Raw genomic sequence first — 26,311 nt, forward strand, 5'->3', positions numbered from 1 at the left:
GACTTTTATTTTGAAATTAGCAGTGTTTATATTTTTTAAAACCCGGAAGTGGGAGACACTGTTCGGCTGCAAGTGTTGTTGCACGGCCCCCTGCCTTTGTATCTGTATGCTATTGATCCGTAAATTGAGAACACGTGCGTGTGAAGTTATTTTAAAGAACGGCTTTGCTAGCATTGGGTGAGTGTCATCGATAATTTGTCTTGAACGCTAACAAAGTCAAGCTCGAGCTAAACGTTAGCTAGCAACATACAACAACTCAACAGCCTGTAGACCAACGACTTGATATTCCTTGATGCTTTCTTTCGTTTATGAACTGTAAACTCTAAACAAACGTATTTAATTAACATACTTGACTCTTACTGCCATGTCCATCAAGGGCTAACTAGTTAGCAAACGTTAGTTGCTTGCTGCTAAAGTTACTAAGTACACAGTGTACATCAGACATACACACATAACATAATGTCAGCATGGCGTGTATTGATATATGAACTTATTAAGAAGTGATCAAGTTTACGTTGCAGTAATCAAATAGAGCTCCATGTTAGAAAGTAAAACTAGTTCCCACACACTGTTCACTACATTTCATCATATTTATGGCAGGTTTGACTGTTTTTGAGTGCTTTTCTTTTTTTATGGTGAACAACAGAACTGTTAATTAATCACTCTTTGTATTAATAATGTAAATATTGGTAATTAAAAGAGCTTTGTTGATTTACAAAAATTACTAATCGAATGATTGACTGATCTTCTCAGCATTTGTTCAGACAAGAAATTGGCCGTGGGCTCTGTGAAATTGTATAGATGTTTTTTTTATTTTCTGACACTAAATTAATACAAAGTAATCTACAGAATAATAATCAACAGAATGATAGATCATAAGTGTTCATTAGGGTGTTAGGTGTCCTACTGTACTTGGCTAGGATCACTTCGTTGCAGTATGACTCTGCTTGATCACTCAGCCCTGATTTCAAGTTCAGACCTTGCGTAGTAAAATAGAATACAATGTACTCAAGTATCAAGACTCTTTGTCCCGTCTGTTCCTGTGTATCGTATTGAGCTGAGAGCACAGAGACGATCGACTCAAATACCCTTCAGGGACTGTGAGTGCACGGCCTGCAAGTGGATGGAGGGAGCAAAAAAAACCAATAAAAGCCAGCAATGTAGGATGTGTAGGAGGCAGCGGCGTCAGCAGACCGAGCAGCAGGGCTTTCATAAGTGGGGGAAAAAGTGAACATCCAGACTGAGCATAGCCTGCAGGCCTCGCTTTGTGTAAAAGTTTCTTGTCTAATAGGCTCCACAGTTCCACTTCAATCTGCTGGTGAAGTCATGGGATCGATGTGGGGACTAGCTTCCTTCAGTTCAGGGTAGATCGCTGAGGTCTCTTCTGTCCCAGCAGTTAGGATCCACCTGGATGTTGAGTGCGCGGGCTCTGTTTGGGATCGGCTTCCTGGTGACCTCAAGGGCCGCGGCGGTCCTCGCTCAGACAGGGACATGTCCGCTGTCCGCCGCAGCTAACAACCGCAAGAAGGACTGTTTCACTGGCAGACCAGCATCCACCATGGCTAAGACCATCAAATATCTCGGGTGAAGTTTTACATCTTGTATTCAGAGCAGCAACAATATTTACAGAATATGTGTGTGTAGACTGTCCAGACTGACCTGTTGATGCTCCACACAGGCAGGAGGAGGCCCAACACATTGATGAGGAGCTCTTCAGTGAGTACGGCTTCAGTGTGGACCAGCTGATGGAGCTGGCTGGACTCAGCTGTGCCACGGCCATCGCCAGGGTGAGACATCAATCAGGGCTCTTATTTTGAAATATAAAATGAACCAGGTTTACAGTACATGGATGTGTCTAAATGAGATTACTCACTAGAAGCATTTCTCTTCAGAAGTTGCTGTAAAGAAAATACTCGTTTCCTTGTCCAATACCAGTTGTATGATAGATAGATAGATAGATAGATATGTTTGTTGTTTTTTTTTCTTTTTCCGACAGGCTTATCCAATCACCTCCCTGGTCAAGGCCAGGCCTTCTCTGCTGGTGATTTGTGGACCTGGTAACAACGGAGGCGACGGTCTGGTCTGTGCACGACATCTTAAACTCTTTGTGAGTGACCTTCACTTGAGTGACAGTAAGATACTCTGCAGCAGTGGTGGAATTTAACAAAGTACAGTTCCTCAAGAACTTTTGAGTTATTGTTTATATTTTAGTGTATTTTATACTTCTACTCCAGTATAGTTAAATAACAGTTATTTTGCATAAGTTGAAGATGTTTTTTTAAACAAAACATACGATAAGCTTCTAAAATGTGCGTTTTTCAGTAGAAAGAATTCCCACTCTTGCGGGGCAGACTGTCAGACACTTGCTGCAGTCAAATTTTAGTTTTTTAAAGGGTCTGGTGCTCGTAAACACTACCGGCTTTGTCCACAGGGACCGCCAACATCAACACAAAATTCCAGTTCCTGGTAGTAGCTTTAAAACAGACTGAAATATTGCACCGCAAAATAAATGATTGGATTCAATCCTGGCAAGATTCTGACTTCAGGCGGTTAAGTAGTGCTTAAGACCATTTAAGGACAGTCAAATCCTTAGTGCCAGCTTTGAACCAATCAGCATTGGATATTTACAAACCCGTCTGTGCAGAATGGTAAATAACTTTGCTTGGTCAAACTAGTGGCTGTCAATTTTCAAACTGAACATTTTTTTTTTCCTCCTGCAGGGTTACGAGCCCACTGTCCTGTACCCGAAGAGGCCAAACAAGCCTCTGTTCCAGGGCCTCACCACGCAGTGCCAGAAAATGGAGATCCCCTTCCTGACTGAGATGCCTGAGGTTTGTTTGCCGTTAATCAATAATGCAGCAGTGCTATCCACAGGGGGGCGAAGACAATTCCTCCTGCTCATTGTGTTCATGAGTGTGCATTTTATATCAAGCTATGCGGCTACTCTATTACACATCGTTAGCTGTAGCTAAATGAGGCTGCAGTTTCGAGTAGAGGAAGCCTTATTGATCCCTGTGGGGGAATTAGGGATGGAGATTGCATTGCAACGGACAACACAGTCAATTATATTCTTGGTAACTAAATGATGCAGAGTCTTTTACTTATGTTTCCACAGTTACACATCTGCAACATTATGTAAAATAGAAAACAACATTAAATTCTCAGGCTGCAGTGATCGACGAGGCTTACAACCTGGTGATAGACGCCATCTTCGGCTTCAGCTTCAAGGGGGCGGTGCGAGAGCCTTTTGGTTCCATCCTGGACGTGCTGAAGAAGACGACCGCCCCCGTCGCCAGCATCGACATCCCCTCAGGTCAGTCCTCACTCACAGTAGAATCTGCATTTTCCACTAAAGCGTTTCTAGTTAATTATATTAAAATACATTACAGGATGTAATTGTTGTTAGCAGTGGTGGAAGGGGTTTGATTTTATATGGTCTTTCATATGTGTGTGACAAATGTAGAATATATATAAGAAAACATTTACTGAATTTGCATAGAATTGGCTGCTGATGCTCCCAGAAGGAAGAATCCTCTTGCTTTCGGTGACCTGTTGACTTCTCCTGTAGTGCGACCATTAGACCAAACCTCCTGTAACCAAAATATCTTGAAAACTATTGATCTGATATTCACGACTTCCACTGTGCATATTCACTGACGAGAAGAAGAAGCCTGGACTGGATTCTGACATCCTGTTTGTTTTATTGTTCATACTTTTTCAAGGTTGGGATGTGGAGCAGGGCAGCGCAGATGGACTGCAGCCCGACATGCTCATCTCTCTCACTGCTCCCAAGAAGTCTGCCAGCTTGTTCAGGGGACGGTACCACTTCCTGGGAGGCCGGTTTGTGCCACCGGGCCTGGAGAGGAAGTACCAGCTCAACCTGCCTCAGTACCCGGGCCTGGACTGTGTGTTACAACTGTAGGGGACGATGCACTGAGGGGTCAATGGGAGGAAGAGTGTCGTCTTTCAACACTGTGGGGGAAATAATTCTCATCCACCTTTTTTTCTTTCTTTTATGATTTGGATGAGAAGATCGATACCGCTCTGGAGGCTATAGCGTAGCTTAGCATAAAGACTGGAAACGGGTGTACACGGCTAGCCTGGCTCTGTAAGCGTACCAGAACTTCTAAAGCTCACAAGTTAACACATAGCTTGTTTGCTTTTATTTATATGCAAACAGAAATGTAAAAATAACTGTTTGTAGTTGCACATGTCCATATGTTCCTTCACGATTTCCACTAACTCCAGCTCTGTAGTGAACGCACTGACATGAGAGTGGTATCAGTCTAACCTTTGGAAATAAATCAAATAAATGTTGGGAATTTGATCGGTTCATATTGAGTATATGGTGACGGCTATAAATCCAATATGGTGCTTACGATAGAGCTTTATTAACTCTCTGGAGGATTGTTTTGTTCATGTGAAAGCACAAAGCTTTAACGTGGTGGTTGCTTCAGCTACATGACATTAAAAACAAACAAAAAGATGATTGGCGGTTGTCTGCGTTATTATTTCTGTAACAGAAGGCGTCCATTTCAACCCTCTGAAGAAAAGAAGACTTCTGCATCACGTGTGCTTTTTTCAGTTTTTATTAGTACTTCTTAAGATTCCATTGACTGTACAACTAGCAACTGGAAACTATCGTAGTCCATCACATTCTATTTTTATTTTATTAAATTTCCATACATGTTGTGTGTGTCGCATTATTTATACATGAGGTGGCGGTGATTTAGTATAAAGCTTTCTTCGACAATCATCCTTGTGGAGTTCAAGAGTACCACCGACGTTTGATATAAATGTATGACTACATATACTTAAAGAAATGCTGTATGAACAGTCTATGCTGTTGACAATGTGGCTCATTAATGCATAATGGGTTTCTCGGATAAGTGCAGAACATGCTTTTGTGGCGCAGAAGACTATATACAGTGCTGGTACCATGCTCTCTTTGTACGTCATATCCATGTGTGAGTTTTGTCAAGGAAAAGGGAAAATAGAGGCTTGATATGAAGAGGAGTTTCCTCCCCAAGTTGTCTACATGCAGGTCAGAGGGTGGAAGGATGTTTTCAGTCCACGCTAGAAGCCTGAGGATAAAGACAACATATATTAATGGATTTAATGGCAATGATTCAAAACCACTGTGTTTACAGTTCATTAATAAACACTAGAACCTCTGAAATAAACATCAAAAGCTGGGTTTACTTTATAATACTAGCTCAGAGTTTTGGTGCTGACTTTTTTTTGTGATACCTTTCAGAAATATAAGACGGATATCATCAATTTATTTAACTTCTAATATAACCAAGAGATCTCTTCAGATATATTCACTGTACGGTCAATCTGAAGCTGAGCCCAGCAACGTGTTAGCTTAGCTTAGCATAAAGGCTGCAAACAGAGGAAACATCTAGCCTGGCTCTGTCCAAATGTAAAATCTGCCATCGGCACAAATAGCAAATGGGCTTATGTCCAACATAGTCTATACTGTCTAAAATAAGCAAAATTATTATTTAAATCACAAAACTGTTGAAATAATTGAAGAAAAAGTAAATTAAGTAAAGTACTGAGGTTTGATACCCAGCTCTAGAAAAAATTGGACAAACATACCTGTGCTATTCTCCGACCTGTACCCCTGCACAGTTATCTTTACTTTCCGAGGCTATCGCTAAATATTCAGCATTTCTAGGAGGAAAATGAGAAGAAATAATGTTGTGAAACAAGGTCAAACTTTTAATTTTAGCACAGTGAATTGGGTGAAAAATGCAAAAAACAAAAAAATATCACAGCTATGACAGATTTTTGTTCCTTTTTTGACTTACAGGAGGAAGGTTTTGGTTTTTACTAGGGAGGAGGATGACAGGATGGGACGGACAAGAGATACACAAGTGAAAAGACACAAACCAGATGGAAACATTGATAATCTTCAAAATAAGTGCTGGAAGATAACGGGTATAAAGTAGAGGAGAGGAACATGAACCAAAGAGGATGAAACAAGGTAAAAGTTTCAAATTATAGGTGTGACTTCAGCAATACAGCATGAATAACATATGGCAGTATTCATGGGGAAATACACACTTTTCAAAGCATAATTTATTGTAATTTTGAACATATTAGCAAGTTATGAAGTTGTTTTTTAGAGTAAAAGCCCAGTCACACCAGAAAGAATATTTCCTTCAAAGCTTGCCGCTAAAGGTGAGCTAACTGCTAACAAGCTGGCAAATGACTACTGCTAGTCACTAACAATAACTCATCAAGCTTTTTTCTATCAATATTATTATTTTGTATTTCATTCACTTAACAGTTAAGTGGTGAAAAAAAAAATTCCCGCCAACAAGCTTGCTAACTGTCAGGTAAGCAAGCTGTCAGTTATCTCGTTAGCTCACTCGCTAACAGGACAATAAATGAACGTGTACTCAAGAGACATATTTGTACCATCGACTCCTCGAAACTGTCCACAAAACCGTTACTCTTTCGTGGAACAGACAGACTGAGGGTTCAAGAAAAGTGAAGCTAGAGTGCTGCATGGATGGGTTGTGGGCCAACCAGGAAGTTAGCATCGCACTGGTTCTCTTGTCAAAAAGCTGAAGCTAGGCTGTAAAAGAACTACACCAGGGTTGCATGAGTGCGAGTAACAATACTGTAAAGGTGTACTCAACGGCATGATGACGTTTTGTAGTCTCATTTAGCCACTTGTTAGCAATTGCCATTTTTAAGACACATAAAAGTTTTAAAAACCCATTCAAAAAACCCATTGGTGTTTAAGCGTGTATTCCTACCGTTAAGCTAATAATCTTCGACTCTGTTCGTGCAAATTTTGCACGTTAACACCCACAAAATCAATCTGTTCACGAAAAATTTGAGCAGATTTACGTGGACCCTGACAGTAAATCTACAGATCACGGTGGCTCTATTGTAATTAAGTGATTTTGGGGCCACAATGTCAGCGTTTTAAATGCTCATGTAACCGGGTCTTACTCCAGTTGTGTGTTGTTACAAGCTTTGCATGCTTTAGAGCCCAAACGATATATCAGTATCAGCATACATGCTGGCCAATAAGTAAGAATAAATTGCAGTATGGAAGTGCTTAAGATATATTTGAGGTCATTTAGAAACAGTGCTTCCATAACATAGTTGAGAGTAAACTGAAGTGCTCAGTAGGCCTACCTTAGCTACAAATCTTTAAATGTAAGGTAGCCTTATCAAAAAACATTTGCTTATGTTTTGTGTTTATGTCGTGATATACCGTAACTGGATTTTTTTTAGACTCTTAGAAATATCTATGCAGGCATTTGCCTTAAAAATCCAGCACTTTGTTTGGGCTCAACAACACACATACTTACAGTATATATAAGGTTTTAATGTTATTTGGATAAAAACCTTGTATCTCCAAAGTGTCTGCTTTTCAAGAACTGACAACTGCATCTAAGTGTTTAGCTTGACCACAAAATTTTGGCTTAAGTCATTTGCATTACTCAAAGAAAGAATGGCCTCATCTATACCAAAATACATTTTAAAAAAGCACTGTAACATCCATTAATAAAACTGAAATCGCTAAAACTGGAGTTACAAGGTTTTCACATGTGAGTTTTATATGTGCACACAGATGTACGCAGTAAAAAAAACACTTACGCTGCTTCTCGTAATGCTTCTTCCCCGGCTGCTGATATTTTCCTGTAGCAGTATATCATCTCTATGAGGAGCCAGACCTGCAGGCCAATGATGGACACGTACATCATGACCTCGGACACGATGGACGCCGTCCCTCTGGTGGCTGCACACATGAAAGCCAGGAAATCAAGAAATCAGGCAAACACCAAAAAACTGAAATTGAACCCTTATTAGGAACATTTCCAATGAACAAATGATGGTATTTCATTCCATAAGAGTAAGTCTGGATAGAGACACATTTTGTTGTCTGGCTAAAAAACGATATTCTTCCTGATTTCTTATTGTTCAGGAGTCCCCTCTGGGATTTTGTACTGTGAATCATAGTCATCTGAAACGGTTGGGTTTTAATCCTGATTCCATAACAAACATATAATTTTTTCAAAATCTCAAACTCCATAACTCACATTTTTAGTCATGCAATTCACTTCCCCTTACATTGACCGTTTAAGGTGAAATCACATAATTTGCATCAAATTAAAAAGGCACCATCGCCTTGTTCCTCCGTAAATGGAGGTCTTACATGCTTTGCGCAGTTAACGAAGAATATAATGTATTTTTAGAGCATAATGCTGACGGTATGATTTCATAAGGAAACTGCACATAATATAACCAAAGCGCTGAATGAGCAAAGTGTCTATCACTGTCAATGGGTGCGGGATGTTTCCTGCTCGTGGTGCAGAGACGGGATCGAGGGCATGCACACAAATCCTGCTGGTGATGCAATCTGCTCTCATATCACAAACCAAACCGTCGTACAGTAGAGCGCTGACAGCCGAGGGCCTACCTTTAGCGACCACGGTGAGGTGGACCACCTTGCTGACGGTGGTGCTGTACTCGTAGTTGTCGTAGAAGAGGATGCGGTTGAAGAAGCATTGGTAGGTGCCCGAGTCATTGAAGGTGACGTTGAGCAGGTATATAGACGCGTCTTGGATGTCGTTGCTCCTCTTACTTCCGTTCCAATCCACGCGATCTAAGAAGTTGTCGCTCTCGATGTTTGGGCCCTCTTCGTTGTAGGTGTAGATCTGGTGCCACAGAGACAACAGGGTTAGTCAGAAATGCTGAATATACATACATATATGAGGCCTTTGGGTATTGTAATGCACTATATATAATAGTTTTTCAGTGTCATTTCCTTACTTTCTTCTTTTGTTGTATTAATAATTTAAAATAGTTATTTATGTCTATTTTTGTATGTCTATGTCTATTTTTTATAGGAAAAAAACAAACAAAAATAAAAAAGCTTAGTATACAGGGGAATGAAATTGTGTTCCTTCAGTGCTATGGTGATCACAATAAGAACAGATACATTTTTTGAAAAGGAAAAAAAAAAAGTATAAAGCGCAAGTAACCTGAAGCCTGAAGTGTCTGTTGATACTTACAGATGTGTGTTTTATAGCGACATAAAGGAGCATTAAGAAGAAAAAAAAAGGTCACCTACAATGCATCACAAAAATCCAGATCCTCAAGCTTGATGATATATTTTGTTGGACAACAACCATGGAATCATATATGAAGCTACATTATCGCAGCTATGCACTCCAGTGGCAAACAGAGGACACGGCCGCGTGTCATCTCTGGAGCTTTAATGATCCCTGTGGTGTAACATCCAACGATCGATCGCCTCTGAATCTCACTATGACCTCGGCACTGGGCGCTATGATGGGATGGAGGGCGTGTGTGTGTGTGAAAGAGGGGGAGGGGGGGAAAAAGCTTGGGTGTGGACTGTATATGCATGCATATATAAAAAGCTTTTGTCTTAAGGAAAGGGGCCTAGGACAAGTGGGATTTTAAGGATGCTCGCACGACTTAAACTCCTTTGGAAGGACAAATACTCCTTGTACTCCACAATGTGCTGCGTCAGTTAGATTTTGTGCCGGCACCAGACTAAGAAATTCTCCGGCGAATGATTTGGACACTCACGCGATTAAAGTCGGCCTCTCCTTTCCCTCTGAAGTACCATTCAACGGTGGCGGTCCCCGTCACCTCACTCCTCCTCTTGCAGGAGAGGCAGCCCAGTTTGAAGCCCTTGCCCGCGACCGCCTCCGTGTCAGAGTCCGGCTCTGCACAGGCCCCACGGCAGTATGCTGCAAAAAAAAAAAAAAAAAAGGACAAACACTCACTACTTTTGTCTACAACACGATGCAGCAACACATCACGAAGGCCACAGGTAATCGACTCAACTCACCAAACATGCTGCAGAGGAGAGCAAGGAGCAGTAGGTTTGATACTGCCATGTCAACCGGATGTTGGAGAAGCTGTTTTATGTGACGAGGAGCCTCAAAAAAAGTACCAACTTTAACAGCAGCCCTCCTGTTGTGGAGCTCCAAAAGACTTGTTGTTGGAGATTTAAATGATTGTCATGACACTCGTCAACTGACCTCAGATTTTGTTGTTATTGAACGGAAGCAGTGACTGCATCAGCTAAACATGCATTGTAAAGCCAACAGTTACACCCTAATGGTTGCAGAATTTTGTTTTTGACAAAAAAAAGTATTAATGCTTTAGACACAGCCCCCCTACTGTATCTCTATAACTGGTGCATTCCAGTGGTGGTTTCTTTTCTGCTTTTAATTATCCAGCAGCATAGGAAACAATCCGGATATCTGACTCTCAGAGTTCACCCAGATCAACAGCCTGAGATTTGATTATCTTCTTTTCCCCTGAGGTCTTAATGTGAGATGCACAGAGCAACCATCAGACCTGCCTGAGGCCACATGCTCTGCTTCTCTTGTGTTGGAACAACAGCAGGGTATGCACACAGATTAGGTGTGTTTATATAATGTGCCACACGCAAGCTACTGACTGCACGTCTGCAATACACTCACACGCCAGTGCATATGTAATGAATTTGCATGCTCTGTGATCAGAAATGGCTACCAATTACAGGCTACGCGCTACAATAGGCCTATTAAATACAGACCGATTTAATGGCCAATTCGTATCCTTAATCGGATCACCGAAATCAGAGCCTACTGTCCTGAAATAGAGGCATCCTCTCCTCGAGTCGTCTCCTCGGAGAAGAAGAAGAAGAAAAAAAATCCCGTCCTCCCCTTCGATGACAGCTGAATGATGGAGCCACTTTGTATTTTCACCTATCTACTGACCCCCGCGCTCGTAGAAGAGATGCTTCGCTCGTGCAGGCATTGCGGATAAAACTGCGTGAGCGCACTCAGGTGCATGAAAAGCGAGCCCTCCCAAAAAAAGGAGAAACTAATCTATTAGATGCGTCTTGTGCTGTTAACGGTGTGCTTTTCTTCCTGCGCCACAGCGGCACCTCTGTCGCTCACATCTCAGGAAGCTGCAGATGCACTGCGGTAAAAAAAAAAAAAACGTCCGCGCGTGTGTGGCTGAGCAGAACCAGTATGTGACGACTGTTTGAGCTTCTGCCCCGCTGTTTTTAAACTGAAACTAGCTTAGCTTTGTCCGAGGGGGCACTGCAGGGGCCTCACTGAGCGTTTATAGCGCGTTTAATGAGCAACAAAGGGCTTTTACAGTTGGGGTGGTTGATATTAGGGTGAACTGGCCCTTTAACTGAGCTCCAATGGGCGTGGTTAGTTATGCTAATGCGTCATCTCTCTGTCATCATGGTCATTTAACGCCGTATCTGTCAATAACGTTCAATAACTGCCCATGCAGTTGTGGGTTCAGCTTTTCTAATAATTTGATAACAATGCAGCTGAAGCGCGGGTTTTTAGCTGCCAACCAGTGTGATGGTATTTCACAACAATTCAACTCTAACACCAAACACCCACTCACGTTGTGTGTGAGGAGTGCCGATGCTGTTTTGTCAACCAGCTAGCATCAGCTACGCCTACGGGCAAGCTGCTGTTAGCATTTACGAGCTTGCTTTTATTTTTATTTTTTACACAAACGAGCGACGGTGACGTCATTTTGTATCTGGAATTCGCGAATAATAATGTTGTGCTGCAAATAGCCAGCGACGCTCTTTGTAAAAGTAAAAAAAAGTTCGACATACCGACATATCAAAGGTAAAGTAACTAAGCTAACGTTAACTGCTAGCTAGCTAACGTGTGAGCTAACCGACGCTGGTCAGCTCACTTTACACGCTAATGAGCAGACATGAGCGAATGCACACCTTGACCACATGTTACTAATAGTGCTTTTTAACGACAACCGTGTATGTGACGGACCATGTGAGAGCTCACTGTAGCTAACATTAGCGAGCTAACGGTAAATGTGGTCGTGATCATCAGGTGGAAGCTCCTGTATTTCTGATCACAAATCAATTTCTTTATCGACAGCCTGCCCATCTGAGGATGGGGCTCAAACGATCGGTTAATCATGTTAAACGTTAGCTACACGGTCGATTGACAAGTAATGAAAAAGTAATTTACAATTAAAGCATTTTAAAGGGTGATGAATTCATTGTTATGGTTTGTTTTCCAGCTACTGTTCCAGCTGTTCCACAGTTGTGAGGATTCACTGCTTTTTGTGTTTATTTGACAGTGAGCTGAATATGTTTAGGTATTGTTAGTGTTACTTGGGAAAACCATCAATTTGATGATTCTCGTTTTGTCCAAATGACAAAAAGATTCAACATACTTTCATATAAGACAATCTGAAGCAGTAAATATTAACTTCTGCGAGGCTGAATCCAGTCAATTTAGTTTTTTATTTGCTTGAAAATGCAATTACTCCATTATTAAAATAGTTTCTGAAGAACTTTCTCTTGATCAACTAATTGATTAGTTGACTAATTATTTCAGCTCTGCGGGAATGTAATTGCTGTCGAGATAAAATACATTCACCTCACTGAGAATGTTGCAATGAAGAAACTCTCAGTTGTCACTGCCATTGTTTTCCATTTTGTTCAGTTCTGTCTTGGATCTGCCTTCTATTCCTGTCTTTTGTGTTGTCCTGTTGTCTTCAGTAACATGTTTAGATGTGCATGTACTAGTATTGTAAATGTTTTATGATCTATAACATTATAGTCATCAACACATATTGTAATTTAAACATTCCTCGATACAAAGGACACATTCTTTAAAATATTATACCCAACAAAAAATAAACACAGTAGATAAACGCTATACTACACACAAGGAAAGTGTAACAGCAGCAAAGGGAAGTACAAGAACAGATGTATAGATAAGTAACCATAATAACTACAATAGACGCACATCTACTGCATTGAGACGAAATATTGGAAATAATCGTTTTGCACTTTGTAAAGTGTTATTCTTCTCTATAGTTCTGTGAGACCATGGATGCCACCTGCAGTGCTTCTGCTGCTCCAGCTGGTTTGACTGTCCAGGTGTGCTTCCCCGGTGCCCGTGCTGCCGTCTTGGACAATCTGAACCGCCAGCGAGAGGAAGGAAGACTGTGTGACCTCTCCATCCAGGTGCAGGGGCAAGTGTTCAGGGCCCATCGCTGCGTGCTCGCTGCATCCTCGCCTTACTTTCACGACCAGGTGGGTCAGGGCGGGTCAAATTCATTAATTTACTAAAAGGTGTCGTTGCTTTCACTCAGCCCCAATATTTCAAAACTCAGTACGTCTTCTCTGCATTCTCTCGACAGGTGTTGCTGAAGAATGTTACGACTGTTTCCCTACCCTCGGTTATGGACCCGGTGGCCTTCGAGAGTGTGCTGAGCTCGGCTTACACGGGCCAGCTGAGCATCGTGCACGATGACATCGTGAACTACGTCACCGTGGCCAGTTTCCTCCAGATGTGGCACATCGTGGACAAATGCACGGAGATCCTGAAGAGGCCCCGGCCCTCAGCAGAAGTCAGCCCTGGGGAGGCCGCCGCCGCAGCTCACCCCGGCACCGCGTCCCGCCAGCAGTCCCCGAGCAGCACCGACTGCTTGTACCTGGAAAGGGAGGGAAGAAGGAAAGAGAGGAAGCCGGATGCCCTGCCCCCCTTAGCCACGTGGAGACGTCCGCAGCAGTTCCCTAGATGGGGGCGACCGCGGCCCTCATCGGCCCAGCACTTGGCCGACTCCCAACTGGACACGCTGGCTAGCTATGCAGAGGGTGATTACGCCAACTGCGAGGAGGAGTGGGTATCGGGTCACACCAAAACCAGCCACTTTGCTCACGATGGACCGGGCCACAATGGCCGGTACCACGGGGGGTTCCCCAGTGGCGAGGCGTTAAAGCAGAAAGTCAGGTTTCAACAGCGGGGAGTGCCGCCGAGCAGCGACAGGCTGCTTGATAAGAATAGAGAGAGCGGGGACAGTGATGAGACGCAAGAGAAGAGGAGGAAGGAGAAAAGAGAGATTGAGGCAGACGAGGGAGTCGGAGAAGCTCCGGTGGAGAAGAAGGGGGGCTTTGCACAAATGGGGCACTGCGGTACGATACAAAGACCTCATTTCACTTCAACCACAAATAATTCTAACACACATATAGTTCTTTACCTAAGAGGAATTTCACCGTAAGAAAGAGGGTCACTTCTTCAAACTAGGTCACTTGTGTGGTAGAAATGTGAAATTATTTAGGCGTTGGTTTAGAGATTGTGATACTGACAGGCACATTTAGTCCAGTGTCACCTAAAAAGGTATTGAGATGAGATACACAGACATTTGTGTGTCTGTTCCTATATGCGCTACACGTGTTACTTCTCCTTGTGCTGTGCGTGGATTTGATTTGATCCTGTTTCTATATTTATTCCGCAGACTTCCGCCCAATTTCAGATGAAAGTGTAGGACAAGTCACGGGGAAGACGAGTGTGGAGATCAAGGACAAAGTGCAGAGAAGTTTGGCAGGAAGAGACCCCTCCTCAGACCTGCCTGGCGTTCATGCTTGCCAAACAGGTGAAGGAGTTCCGGGCCCCGCCTGTCCCGTCTCAGCCCGGCCGCAGTGGCAGACGGGTCCCTGGTCTCAACAAGAGCAGAGGCCGCAGGACGGAGGGGGTGGCAGCTGCAGTAAAGACGAGGATGAAGATGACAAGGAGGAGGAGGCGGACTTTGAATGTTTCACGGAAGGGACGTTTAGCCGAGGCACATATGACGAGATCCAAGATGGCACGGGACAGGTTTCCCAGAGGCCTTTAGTGCCCGTGTCCCCCGACTTCACCATGGCGGGGTCAGAGGTAAGCTGGCCCTCCACCAGCGCGGGACAGGGTAGCTCGTCGACCCCCACCTCAAGCCGCCTCCTGTCTCCATCGTCTGCTGCGTTTCCACCGCCCTCCTCGCCCCCGACGCCGTCTTCGTCCTCCTCGGTGTCCCTCGCCGGCGCCCCCTACACGGGCAAAGTCCACTTCTGCCACTGCGGCAAAGCCTACACCCTGAAGAGCATGCGTGACCGGCACGTGAAGATGCAGCACCTCAACCTACGGCCCTTCGGCTGTCCTGTTTGCACAAAGTCCTTCAAGATGAAGCACCATCTGACCAAGCACCTTAAGACTCACGGAGGGCTGCGGCCCTACGAGTGTGGCCTGTGTGGGAAGAAAGTCATTTGGAGGGACAGCTTCCTCAGGCATCAGGTCCGATGCGAGAGACTCGCCTCCAGCTCCTCAGCCAACGGCAACAACGAGAGCGCACCTGCAGCGGACGTCGACGACGGCTTCGGTTATGGATTTGAGGACGGCGAGGCTTTTCTCGCGACGGGAGGACAAGTGAAAGTCGAGGAGGTGGATTTTCGCGGGGAGATGGGGGACGGGATGCGTGGCCTCCTGGGCAGCGTGTCTGGGATTGTGGACGAGCTCAGAACTCAGTCGCAAAACTTGGACGCCGGTAGTCATGTTTTTAAAGAGGAGGCGAGTGAGAGCTTCAGCGGAAATTAAATTGTAAAGTGTAAATTGTGTGTGCAGAAATACACACGGTGACTGTTCTTTTCATGCCATGGATGTTTTAACAACAAAAAAAGGAACAATCATATGCTTTTATCAAGTGGCCCTTTTTGTATTTGTGCAGTGCCACATAGCCTCAGTTCTTGTTAAGTGATGCTGTAAACTGTACATCTGTGTAGTAAATGTACTTCTTGGGCCCAATTAAAGTTCATTTGTATTTTGCACATAAATTATTTGCCATTGATCTGAATTAGAAAATAAATACAAGGGCATAAAAAGTGTTTTCTGCGACACATTGATGTCTCTTCAAACTATATGAAGGAAGAAAATCTCGGTATAAGTGGTAATAACAGCATTTTAGATTTTTCTAAATGATTTTGCTCATTTTATAACATTGTGGGTTATTCTAGGCTCAATGTGGAAGATGTGGTTTATTCAAGGACATTGACATTGACATTAAGAACTCGTGGCTCATTGTAGAGCACTGTGAGGCGTATTCTATAATACCAAAACTTATTCTAAAGTACTTTGGCTCATTCTAGGACAGTCTGGCTCATACCAGAACACTGTGGATCATTTCAGAACGGTTCCTTTGCAGCACAATGGTGAAGCACCAGAGGTCTCTCTTGCTCAACGCTACAGAATCCCTTTCCTGTGATCAAACTGTACAAAAGCTCCTCACTGTGTTTGAAGGAAGCATCCTCCATTAATTCCATTGAAGACCCAGAGACGCTGAAAGATGACGAGCCAGTGAATGGGACTCATTTAATGTAATCTGGTTCATTTAGCAGCCCTTAGATATTCCCATTTTAATGGCAAACATGAGGTTGTGACCATCACCAAAGAGCAACTGTATCACGAGGAACAAATGTATTACATACTGTAATGCACTCCATATGTAGCCAGTTAAATTAGGACACAGGATGGGGAATTACACAACAGATAGTTGACATTGTTTCTTTCAAAGTAAGTAAGAAATCTTTAATACATTTCTGGGGCAATTTTTCTCATACTAGACGTCTCCGTGGCCAGAATCAGTGCAGGGGCAAACCATAATCGAAGCCTCACGGTATATTTAGTTGTTGCTGTGAAATCTAAAATGCGTCAAATACAGAGAAATTGCCTGTTTGATGAAGATTTCGTGCCACTGAGCCAATTATCGCAGGAACATTGCATGCAGGGCAGATGGAGCTCCTTGCTAATTGTGATCTTAGGGGCAGATGTCCTTGAAAAGTTCGATCTCAGCATTATGTCTAATGATGTGAAACATTGTTTTTCCCGCCTCTGAGCATCATCCTTGTTCAGTGTTACTGCAGGACAAAATGTACAGCTGGATTTAATTGAGATCTGTTTTTTTTCAGTTGGTACAACACTTTGATACAGGGATTACCGTCTGAGATGGATGATTGGCCTCCAGAGGATTTTTTCGAGGGTGTGTGTGAGTGTTCAGTTATGGATCATGGGTTGAGTTTGGGGCTGATACATACACACTTTCTGTTTCCCTCTTCAGTTATTCAGCTGCTCAGTAAACCTTGAAGCCGGTTGCAGTCTCTGCTGTCGTCATGGTTCCAAACATCAAGGTACCATTTATAGGGGTACCTGTAATACTGGGTCCATACGCTCTAAATTCACAGTCATCAGTTTAAAAAATTGGGGGAAAATTCCAAAGCGGGAAGACAAGGCGAGGGTGCGAATTGTTTTCTCATTTTTGCCACTTTGGATTTATCAGAATAAACAAACTAAACGTACTTGGACCATGGATGTACTGATGACAGGTCCTCTGGGCAGCTCTACTTCTTCGTCCTCTCATGTTGGACCGAGGACATGTTGGACTCTACAGCGACTCACTATCGCCTCTCGAGGTACAAGTGGTATTACAAGACGGGATGGGCCGGAGCTAGCTGGTTAGCATGCTCATGCAACACGATACATAGACGTCCACGTGACGTCAAAACTGTAACGTCTTCGCATTCTGTTGATAATGTTAGCTCATTTTTTGGTATGCAGAAAACTAAAACTAAAATTAGTTCAATATTTTGGAAAATTCTTGCCAAGAGAAGCTCGATACACCTCAAGTCTGTGCGGTATAAAAGGGCTGGAGCCAGTAGTGGGTTAGGCTAGCTTAGCATAAAGACAGGTGGCCTGGCTCCACTTTGGCACACAGCCCCCCTGCAAAACGACAAATCACAATATAATGTGATACTTGGTGAGTTGCTGGTGGGCAGATTTGTCCAGTGTTTGTATTCTTAATGCTAAGCTAAGCTAACCGTCTCCTGGGTCCAGCCAAGGCTAACTAAAAGTGAATGAGACATAATGGTGTCTCATTCTATTTTGGCTTAAGAGATCCGTAAAAAGGGAAAAAAATGTAAGTATGATCCAATGAAGACAGCTAAATTGTCCAATTTTAAAACATTTAATAGCCGAGAGAAGACACAACATGTTTATTTTTAGTCAGGCTGAACATTTAAAAGGAAACATAACACTCCTGTAGCAACACCACGTCAGCAAAAACACAACAACACCTTTACAGTTGTACTGACCATCCCGTTAAAGTGAACATACAAACAGAGCATGTACAAATGAGAGTGGCGATGTCTTTCATTAAGAACAAAATGAAATCGACAAATTACACGTCAGAACATTTGAATTCAACATTCAGTACTCCTCCTTCCACCTCGGGTGCTTCTGCCTTAAACCTTTGAACCACTTACTGTCTGACCATCAGATAAAACCAACTGGTGTCTGTCGTCTTCTGAATGAAACACAAATTACATTAAAACCTCAAACCTAATTTAAGATGCAACCAGATAACTCACAATAAAGGAGATCCATGCAAAAGCCACAATATAGAAAAGAGAGCATTCTTTGGTTATGGAACAGTGCATTTGAAAAGGGCATTTCTATTCATTTGTTTTTGGAATGACATCATACTGTACATCTTCATTAATTACACTAAGGTACAATGAAACAAATACAGTTGCATTAAGATAATATTAGAGTTCATATACTGCAGGTTTCCAGTTGTGTTTTCAAATGCTTTGCAACATACGTTCCACTCGAGCACAAACAGACCACTCTCCGCTTAGGTTTTCACGTGTGGAATTTGGGGTGTGAGTCGGGTTTCTAGAAAGCAGACAGACAGACAAAAGTGCCACTCGTCTACAAAATGCACGCGACGGGAGACAAATAGAAAAAGCAAACATCTGCCGGGGACAGCTGGACACTAGCACCAAGATACTCGAAGGGATGGGGGATGTTTTACTAAAAGCATGACCAAACCTCTTCTAAACACTCTGTCAATGTCACCGTCGAAACACACAGGAGGGCTCGTGTTAGTGGGTTAGCATTTCTTGAGGTTGTGAGTCCGCCGCTTGCTCCCCTCCTTCATCTCGTCCCGTCGGCGTCGGATCTGTGGCCTGGTCCTCGGCGGAGAGCTTAGAAGATGGTGCTCCAGCGTTTTGGGGGTGCACGGGACTTGGTTTCTCCCTGGAGAGAAGAAGGAGGAGGAGGAGGAGGAGGAGGATGAGGTGGCTGAGAGAAAAGTGTGTTTTCTATCCCCAGAGATGGCATCTATAAGAGCAATCTGGGGTGAAGTCGTTTTCAGTTAGAGCTGTGCGGAAACCTCACGAGAGATTTGATTGTCGAGTACTTCACATTTATTGGGATTTCTAGTAGATCATCCACACTGAAAATGAACCCCTCACAAAAGTCAAAGTAGATGATATTTGCAGAAATTAATGAACAGTTGTGTGAGAGATGCGATATCTGGGTTTACATGTCGGTGTCACTGCGAAAATGAGAAATGTCGCTCCTTAAGCTGGTTAGTTTATTATGATGACAGGCTGCTGTGAACGCGTGCTGATGAATGAAACTGAAATGGTGAATCATTATACTGTATTTATTCATTACTCACTGGTCTTTGGTGAGAGCATCACTGTTGCATTTTAAGGCAAACACAGACAGGAAACAGTGTTTTATGAAGCCCAGTCTTACAGGTAGAAACAGGAAGTATATTTGAGTGAAACAACGGGGGCGAACATGCAGTAAGCTCACCAGGTTGAAGATCCTGGACAGTGTGCTTTGGTCTCTGCGTCTTCTGACCGGCGACTTTGTGCTCTCGGCACGCGGCGACGAGGCCTAGAAAAAGACGCTCTGTAAGCACAGATGGAGACCTGGAAGCAGGGCCTGAAAGCATGTTTGCTGCTCTGTCATTGCGTAACCTTTAACCAGATGTTTTAATTCACTTTACATTGATGGCCTTCTTCTCTTTCAAGATGAGACACATTTTGTCTCATCAGAGCAATCGGAGACGTCCCACTACTTTTTGACCAAAAGCCAAAAAAAACAACTATTTAAAAATTAACAATTAACAATTATTGCTGTTGAATTAAAAAAAAAACATATATCCACAAATATAAAGTATTTCAAAAATGAAGAAAAGACTCGCTTTGTTTTCCATCCATCCTATGCAATTGCATTAGGATCAACCTTCTAGTGTTTCGACTGAGTTTTAAATGTGCTTTGCTACAAGCTGAATTTCCCCTGTGGACAGTAAAGGTGGAACAGGTGGGGTTTTTTTGTCATTAGATCATTTTAGAAGTTATATTTGAGTCATCAAATTGTTTTATTGTATAACCCGAACTTCACTTATAGCTGAGGGGTAAGACAAAACAAAACGGCAGGTCTGTGGTTTCTCTGCAACAGCAGCAGCAGTGTGAAGTGGAAGGAACAGTGGTCCCTGTTCTTCCATCTGCTATTGTGAGAGAATAATATGTTCGAGTCGTGGGGGGTGGGGGGTAACATGAAGACGTGACAGGAACCAGACTCGGATAACGGCAACCTTCAGGAGGGAAAGAAAATGGACGACAAGGACGAGATGAGGTCAGCGTTGAACTGAGGACATGGGTCCTTAATCACCGTCCAATCACACACACATATGACATGGCTGTCCCAGGGTCGCCTGACAGATGGGAGGACACAAAGAAGGTGGGAAGCCACAACAGATCGATCGGTGAGTCATCTCTTGGCACAGAGGAGGTGGAGGTGTTACAGAGAAATAGAGGTGTGAGGGAGGAGGAGGAGGAGGAGGAGGAGGAGGAGGATGCAGGCCAAGAGGTCCTGAGAGAAAATGTTTACCGGTTGTGGTTCATAAATAGTCGAGCAGTTTCAAAGTCATCCAGAGGCAGCGAGTCGCTCTGGATTGAAGCAAAGAAGAATTTATTGCAACGTCATGAATTTACCAATGAGCCAATACTCTCTTTGACTGATCAACCGAATGAGAGGGATTTTCCCGTGGCACCCGTCAAGAGTGAGCTTGGCCTTCCAGCTGCTGTATGCAGATACTGGCGAATCAGCTTTTTGTACACGTCTTGAATCGATGCGCTCGGGTTTAAAAGATATTTCTCTTCAAGGAGGAAAAAGCACACAGTGGTGAGAGAGACACAGGACAAGCGTTGAGGTTAGGCAACGGGTGCGCTGCAGACAAAGAGCTCTCTACAGACGGACTTAAATGGGATCATTGCGCGCATACACAATCAAACACACACACAAAGCGGTGAGGTCAGAAATGGGGCTTTTGTTCGATTCGAGAAGGGAAGTTGTGACGTACCAAGCCCAGGACGTCTCTCCACTGGACATGAAAAAGAAACAGACAGTGACATGATGAGATGAGATACAGTGAGCGGACTGTAGTGGTACCTGCGTCCGCCTCATCTGAGAGTCATCCAGTTAAAGATATTAAATGGCAAGATTAGCAGCGATGTGGTGGTATATTAAAAATGGGTGATCACTGACGATCAGGTTGACACTTTCTTTCTTTATTTATTTATTTTTTAAAAATACATTCAGCCAACTCACTCTGGAGTCGACCCCAGTGGTCCCCATTATTTTTGGTTTGTGACCCCTTAAAATGAAGCGTGAGTGGTTGCACAGAAAGAGTGACGTCCCCCCTAACACTCCCCTCCATCTACAACTTAAGAGTGTGTAGAAATTTTAGCCACACTAGCGGTGTGAAATACAACTTTATAATGTATTGTAAATGACATTTGATGCAGACATTCATGGTCCCCGGAGGATGAAACTCTCCTGACTTTTTATTTCGTGTCACCTACAGGGTGAAGTGACTGGGCGTAATCAGCGGGTAACACTACCATTCTAGTGCTTTAGACGGGTCAAACGCACCAAACGAAACGACTTTAGGTTTAAGAAACAAATTACTTTGTTAGGGTTGAGAAAAGATCGTGGTTTGGATTCAAATAAGTACTACGTAAGTTACGTAACAAAAGTACAGTAAAATAAGTCAACTTTGAATTATTTGACTGTACTTTTGTACACTTGGTTTCAAGTGTTTTGCAGCCGTCCGTTCATAAATAGTTTTAATGCGAAATATTCGCAAACCATTTTTTCTCGCTTTTGTGTAGTTTATTCGTCCCGCCCCCCGGTGTGTAAATGCCTTTACATTTAAAGTTAATTTTCCCTACAGGATGAATCCTGATGAGTTCAGTGATCCCTGGAAACTCCTTCTAGCGCCGTCGTCTGGTCCAAATTTCAGTTTGTCCAATACTTTGGTTTAAGTCAAAGAAAAACTGATGACGTTCCAATCATTCGCTGTAATTGTGAACATGCATTACACTTGCCGAACACCAGCATGTTGGTAGTGTCATTGTGAACATGTTAGCATGCTGCCATTGGCATTTAGCTCACTGCACCACTAGCATAAATGATTTTGATGGCATGAGTTTTTGACACGACAATGGCGGCGAGCATTAGTGCACTAGTTTATTTGTTGTCTGAAGTGTGTTCGGGTCAGATCCGCTCGGGGGCGGGGCTAGTGGCTTGCGCTGCTGTCTGACATCTAATGTGATGCTCCCACTGGGTGATGCCGAAGTAATAAACTCCCACACATAATGGCTCAAAGGTATCCAACGAAACCCTAAAGTGGATATCGAATAAAACGCTGAAAGAAAATTCAGTTGAAATTGGATGTTGAGAAATATGATGGCGAACAAAATAGAGAAGGAAAGTCATGTCTAAAAAAGTGATAAGAAGTGAATGATCAATGCATCTCTGCATCTTCACCCTGCGGCTACACCTCTGGAACGATCAACAGAACAGATGTTGTGAAGAAAATGAGACTCACCCTGGATTTAGGACGAGGAGAGGACACCTGAGAGACACCAAGCAACAACAACAACAACAGAGTGACTGATAGAACAACATACACCGTTTTGAAATCAACAAATGTTTGAGCTGCTGACTGAAACTTCCCCCACTTCCTGTTTTTATTTTTCATCTTTATCAGTATGTAAATGAAGGAGTCATGCAGCTTTGTAATCAGTGAGGGAGCTGAGGGAAGCAGTTTAGCTTTGAAAACGCTGCCGCTCTATTGATGCCAAGAGTCCGAGCCAAAGTAAATTGAAAGAAGACACTTAAGTTGGAGGAGAATGATTTTGTTCTGTGTTGTGGCTTATAGCAGTCTCAGAGTAATACATGAACATTTTAAAACTGAATACAAAATTTGCCTAAACCCGAGGATGTTAGCATGACGCAACAAAGCTGACTTTATGTACAACATAGAACCATTTAATCAAAGAAACTCACAAAGCTCCTGAAGAAATGCACCACAGCGTTTTCATTGGTCCGGCGGCGAGCGGAGGACTGCTGGGGTGAGGTGGCCAGGTGACCCCGGAACGAACCCTGTGAGGATCAACAGAGGTCAAGTAACTGCATCTGTTTGGTAAATGCTACTGTGGAACCAAATTGGAACAAAATCAAATGGCTTTTAGACCTTTAAAGTCCCAGTGAAACAGAATATTTGAGCGGTGTACAACTACATGAGGGGTTTAAATCAAATCCTGTGCATTTGATTGGACCGTTAAAAAGTATCAAGCAAGTAATCTTGCTTGATACGAAGCTACAGAGGACTGTGGATCCACACACACCTCACTTGTCACTAAAAGCTGCAGATTTATTTATGGATGGAGTTTGCAAAAATTATTGGTTGAAATTGGACGGCACTGGTTTACGTTCTTTTTTTAAAATTTAGAAGTAAAAGATGATTACATTTTTGTAAATTTTTGTAATTACAAAGAAACTGACCGGGAGATGTGATCTAAAAGGGTCAAATAGTCATTTTTCATTTCATCTCGACTTTAAGCGGCATGTAACTCAATAGCATTGTCAAGTATTTCTTTATGAATCATGACAGAGTAGCGTGGCGTGAGCTTGAAAAGACATCAGTCATCTTGCCATAAATCGGTCCCAGATGCACCGTACCTCCTAATGTTATAATTACAGTAATTATAGCAGTTTCACATCTCACAATATACAGAAAAAAAAGGACTGCAATCATGTGAGATGACAGGAAATCTGCAAATTGAATCAATTAGAGGCAATTAAAATACTAGACGGAAAAGGTATGAAAGGTTTACAGAGTGGAGGAGAGTGTAGTCGACTACAGTGGGATGTCAGGTTCATCAGGTTGTAGCTGGCTGACACAACAACCTCCAGAACAGTCTCACACATCTGACTGTCTCTGTGCAGTCTGACAAAACACACATTGATGTCTCTTCCTCTAATTCATGTGTATTTGTTTTACTATGTTCTGTTTCAGCCTCAAAAGATAGCTTTCATAGATACACATCTCTGTGGCTTTCTTTTGGTGCAGGAAAGAAAGCCTGCAACATATGAGGGAAAAGATCCAAGCTCAGACAATAAGCGCGCATACAAATCCACAAAGCTGGAGACACTTGAATGTCAGATGAAAAGGAGCGCGGTGCTGCATGAGATCTGACTGCCTAGGGCCCCTCCCATCACAGAGAGTCCAGTCTTGCAGTTGAAAGAGTTTTTTTTTCTATTTGCAGCTCAGGGCCAGGCTGACATTACAAACTGCATTATTTCTTTAACGTAGTGTACTGTGTAAGTTTACTTACAAATTGGAAGAGACAAGATAACAGCACAGGTGAGCACTCGGTTGGCAAAAAGAAATAAATCTTCCAGCCAGAAAAAAAAGTGCTCTGAGCATGTTTTTTTTTTTTCCAATGACATTGAAATCATCATGTTTCTCACAAAATATAGTGCAGGCCTGGTGGACTTCTGCCTAAAACACAGGCCCAAAATATGGCAATCACCTCTACAAATTAAGGAGCGTCTGGTCAGGGCTCTTCGCTCCTTCAAGCAACTACTGTCAAAATGTTTTATTGGTTTGTATTAGAAGTCTCCTGGATGCTTTGGAGTGGAGCTGAAGGAGATAAGAGATATACTGTCTACTGCAAACCCTGATTTAGATTTGTTTTGTGTGTATTTCTTCATGGGTTGAGAACATTTCCCTGCAACTTAAATGTCTACAAACCCAGTGGATAATCTTTAAAAATGTATTTTGTCATTGCTTTTCCGAATTCATTAATATTGTGGATAACTATATGGGCGAAAATAAATTATTCAGTCTTGAATTATTAACAAATGTTTAAAGAACAAAAAACAAGTACAATATAGCGCCGTATTGCAGTGCAATGAGGTTCTAACATTAAGTTAAAGTTTTAAAAAGTTCTGGAAGAAGAAACACCCAGAAACATCCTTTTGATGCAGATGCATAGATGCTCACCTTGCTCCTTTTCTTTTTGTCTCCTCCAAAGAACTTTGTAATCTGATCCATGAGACCAGGGTTCTTCTTTTTCCTGCCGAGCCCGAAGGTGCTCTGCCCTGAGGTGCTCGCCGTTGCCATGCCAGTGGTTGCTGAGGTTGGGTGGGGTCGTCCTCTCTCTGTCTACTCAGTAGTCCTCTTCCAAGTCGGTCCTCAGCCCACAGTGCCAAACACTCGGCTCTGCTGCTCCTTCAGGGTGGCTCGCTGGTCCTCTGACGCGCCGGGGGGCCGTCTTTGAAGGTGTCGCCCCCTCCAGTCGCAGGGCACCATGGGACATGAGGAGGGTCAGGTGTGGTGGTGGGGGGTGGAGGGGGGGGGGGGGATGCTGCTGCGCCAGTGAGGTCCATGGCTCTGGCTCGGCTCCAGGCATTCTTCGGGGCTTCAGTGGCTGTGTCAGTCACTGCCGCCCTCCGAATGGGCCCGGGCCATTGTTCCTCTCCCCCCCATCTGCTTCACCCCAGCCGCAGGGACAACAAGGGTTATCTCTGAGTCTGCACTCACACCCTGATGCAAAGCAGCCCCGCAGCTCTGTGGGGCCATTGTTGAATCAGCCTCATATATCCTCTCAATGGATGGTGTTTAAATTGGATGTACAGTCACCCAGTTTAACATAAGGAGAGGCCCGGAAGACAAGAAAAGCTTCTTGTGTGGAAACCTATGGACACGGGCCAAGTATCTGTGTCTGATACAATAAACTTGTGGTGACTTTGCATGTTTGGATTTTCTGAATGTTTGTGTTTTCATGTTGAAACCATTAAAATCTAAACAGTTCCAACTATGACAGAGGTTTATGGCTAATGGAGCTTTACAGGTTGAATATTTAACATTTTTTAAAAGATTTTACCAAACTGGAATGCAATGGCCTATTGTCTGAGGCCCGACATTACTGTCTGTAAGAGGCGTAGCAGGTCAATGTTGGTACCAACCATGTCACGCTAGCTTGTCGGCAAAAAGGCTAAATAACGCCACAAAGTTATGCTACATTTTGGTGAGGGAAAAACTTGGCATGATAAAATTGGGCAAGAAATGTGAATGAAACTGGTTCTCTGGATATCCATGAATCTTCCCTTTATGGACATGCCTACTTTATGATAATACCAACAGACAAGAAATTGCATAAATTGGGTGTGACTGCAAAGCTTAGACTTTATTGTCTTGTGGCCATTTTCAAAAACTTTAAATTAAAAAAAGGCATGGACGGACGGACGGACACCGACACGAAGGGATAAAAATGACCTGTTGTGACCTCCAGGAT

General features: G+C 43.2%; 4 protein-coding genes across 8 annotated transcripts; 2 read left to right on the top strand and 2 right to left on the bottom strand.

The window, feature by feature from the left end:
* Positions 1-50: 50 nt before the first annotated feature.
* On the top strand, positions 51-4,489 carry naxe (NAD(P)HX epimerase). Of its 2 annotated transcripts, none has more exons than XM_068711391.1 (7): positions 51-177; positions 1,394-1,584; positions 1,679-1,787; positions 1,997-2,107; positions 2,721-2,831; positions 3,166-3,313; positions 3,723-4,489. In XM_068711391.1, exons 2-7 carry the CDS (start codon positions 1,412-1,414, stop codon positions 3,920-3,922), a joined length of 852 nt encoding a protein of 283 aa, XP_068567492.1. In that variant the 5' UTR covers positions 51-177; positions 1,394-1,411; the 3' UTR covers positions 3,923-4,489. The 2 variants fall into 2 exon arrangements, with proteins under 2 accessions (XP_068567492.1, XP_068567491.1); XM_068711390.1 differs by having other exon boundaries at positions 1,397-1,584.
* Positions 4,490-4,564: 75 nt separating this feature from the next.
* On the bottom strand, positions 4,565-11,145 carry scn1bb (sodium channel, voltage-gated, type I, beta b). Its single transcript, XM_068711392.1, has 6 exons — positions 9,851-11,145; positions 9,586-9,749; positions 8,450-8,687; positions 7,627-7,768; positions 5,605-5,679; positions 4,565-5,084 (listed from the first exon to the last, which is right to left on the bottom strand). The coding sequence occupies exons 1-5, from the start codon at positions 9,897-9,899 to the stop codon at positions 5,610-5,612; spliced, it is 663 nt and encodes a 220-aa protein (XP_068567493.1). The 5' UTR covers positions 9,900-11,145; the 3' UTR covers positions 4,565-5,084; positions 5,605-5,609.
* Positions 11,146-11,191: 46 nt separating this feature from the next.
* On the top strand, positions 11,192-15,673 carry zbtb22a (zinc finger and BTB domain containing 22a). Its single transcript, XM_068711389.1, has 4 exons — positions 11,192-11,215; positions 12,878-13,096; positions 13,204-13,978; positions 14,302-15,673. The coding sequence occupies exons 1-4, from the start codon at positions 11,207-11,209 to the stop codon at positions 15,408-15,410; spliced, it is 2,112 nt and encodes a 703-aa protein (XP_068567490.1). The 5' UTR covers positions 11,192-11,206; the 3' UTR covers positions 15,411-15,673.
* Positions 15,674-17,810: 2,137 nt separating this feature from the next.
* mbpa (myelin basic protein a) lies at positions 17,811-25,279 on the bottom strand. Of its 4 annotated transcripts, XM_068711396.1 has the most exons (7): positions 25,018-25,279; positions 23,016-23,111; positions 22,555-22,581; positions 21,025-21,045; positions 19,470-19,553; positions 19,330-19,350; positions 17,811-18,902 (listed from the first exon to the last, which is right to left on the bottom strand). In XM_068711396.1, exons 1-6 carry the CDS (start codon positions 25,135-25,137, stop codon positions 19,348-19,350), a joined length of 351 nt encoding a protein of 116 aa, XP_068567497.1. In that variant the 5' UTR covers positions 25,138-25,279; the 3' UTR covers positions 17,811-18,902; positions 19,330-19,347. The 4 variants fall into 4 exon arrangements, with proteins under 4 accessions (XP_068567497.1, XP_068567495.1, XP_068567496.1 ...); XM_068711394.1 differs by lacking the exon at positions 19,330-19,350; XM_068711395.1 differs by lacking the exons at positions 19,330-19,350; positions 21,025-21,045.
* Positions 25,280-26,311: the final 1,032 nt, after the last annotated feature.

The sequence above is a fragment of the Cebidichthys violaceus genome, unplaced genomic scaffold (assembly GCF_023349555.1).
Source record: "Cebidichthys violaceus isolate CVI_PGR_0920_01 unplaced genomic scaffold, fCebVio1.0.p SCAF_16, whole genome shotgun sequence".
Lineage (NCBI taxonomy): Eukaryota > Metazoa > Chordata > Actinopteri > Perciformes > Stichaeidae > Cebidichthys > Cebidichthys violaceus.

Coding starts and splice junctions, on each gene's coding strand:
- zbtb22a (XM_068711389.1), top strand. Junction 13,097..13,203: donor CGCCTTACTTTCACGACCAG/GTGGGTCAGGGC, acceptor TTCTCTCGACAG/GTGTTGCTGAAGAATGTTAC. Junction 13,979..14,301: donor TGCACAAATGGGGCACTGCG/GTACGATACAAA, acceptor TTTATTCCGCAG/ACTTCCGCCCAATTTCAGAT.
- mbpa (XM_068711394.1), bottom strand. CDS start 25,137: ATGGCAACGGCGAGCACCTCAGGGCAGAGCACCTTCGGGCTCGGCAGG. Junction 19,554..21,024: donor GGAGAGACGTCCTGGGCTTG/GTACGTCACAAC, acceptor GTCTTTTTCTAG/GCCTCGTCGCCGCGTGCCGA. Junction 18,903..19,469: donor TGTCCAGGATCTTCAACCTG/GTGAGCTTACTG, acceptor TCTTCTCTCCAG/GGAGAAACCAAGTCCCGTGC.
- scn1bb (XM_068711392.1), bottom strand. CDS start 9,899: ATGGCAGTATCAAACCTACTGCTCCTTGCTCTCCTCTGCAGCATGTTT. Junction 9,750..9,850: donor TCTCCTCTGCAGCATGTTTG/GTGAGTTGAGTC, acceptor TTTTTTTTGCAG/CATACTGCCGTGGGGCCTGT. Junction 7,769..8,449: donor CCTCACCGTGGTCGCTAAAG/GTAGGCCCTCGG, acceptor TCATGTGTGCAG/CCACCAGAGGGACGGCGTCC.
- naxe (XM_068711391.1), top strand. CDS start 1,412: ATGTTGAGTGCGCGGGCTCTGTTTGGGATCGGCTTCCTGGTGACCTCA. Junction 1,585..1,678: donor AAGACCATCAAATATCTCGG/GTGAAGTTTTAC, acceptor TGCTCCACACAG/GCAGGAGGAGGCCCAACACA. Junction 2,832..3,165: donor TCCTGACTGAGATGCCTGAG/GTTTGTTTGCCG, acceptor TTAAATTCTCAG/GCTGCAGTGATCGACGAGGC.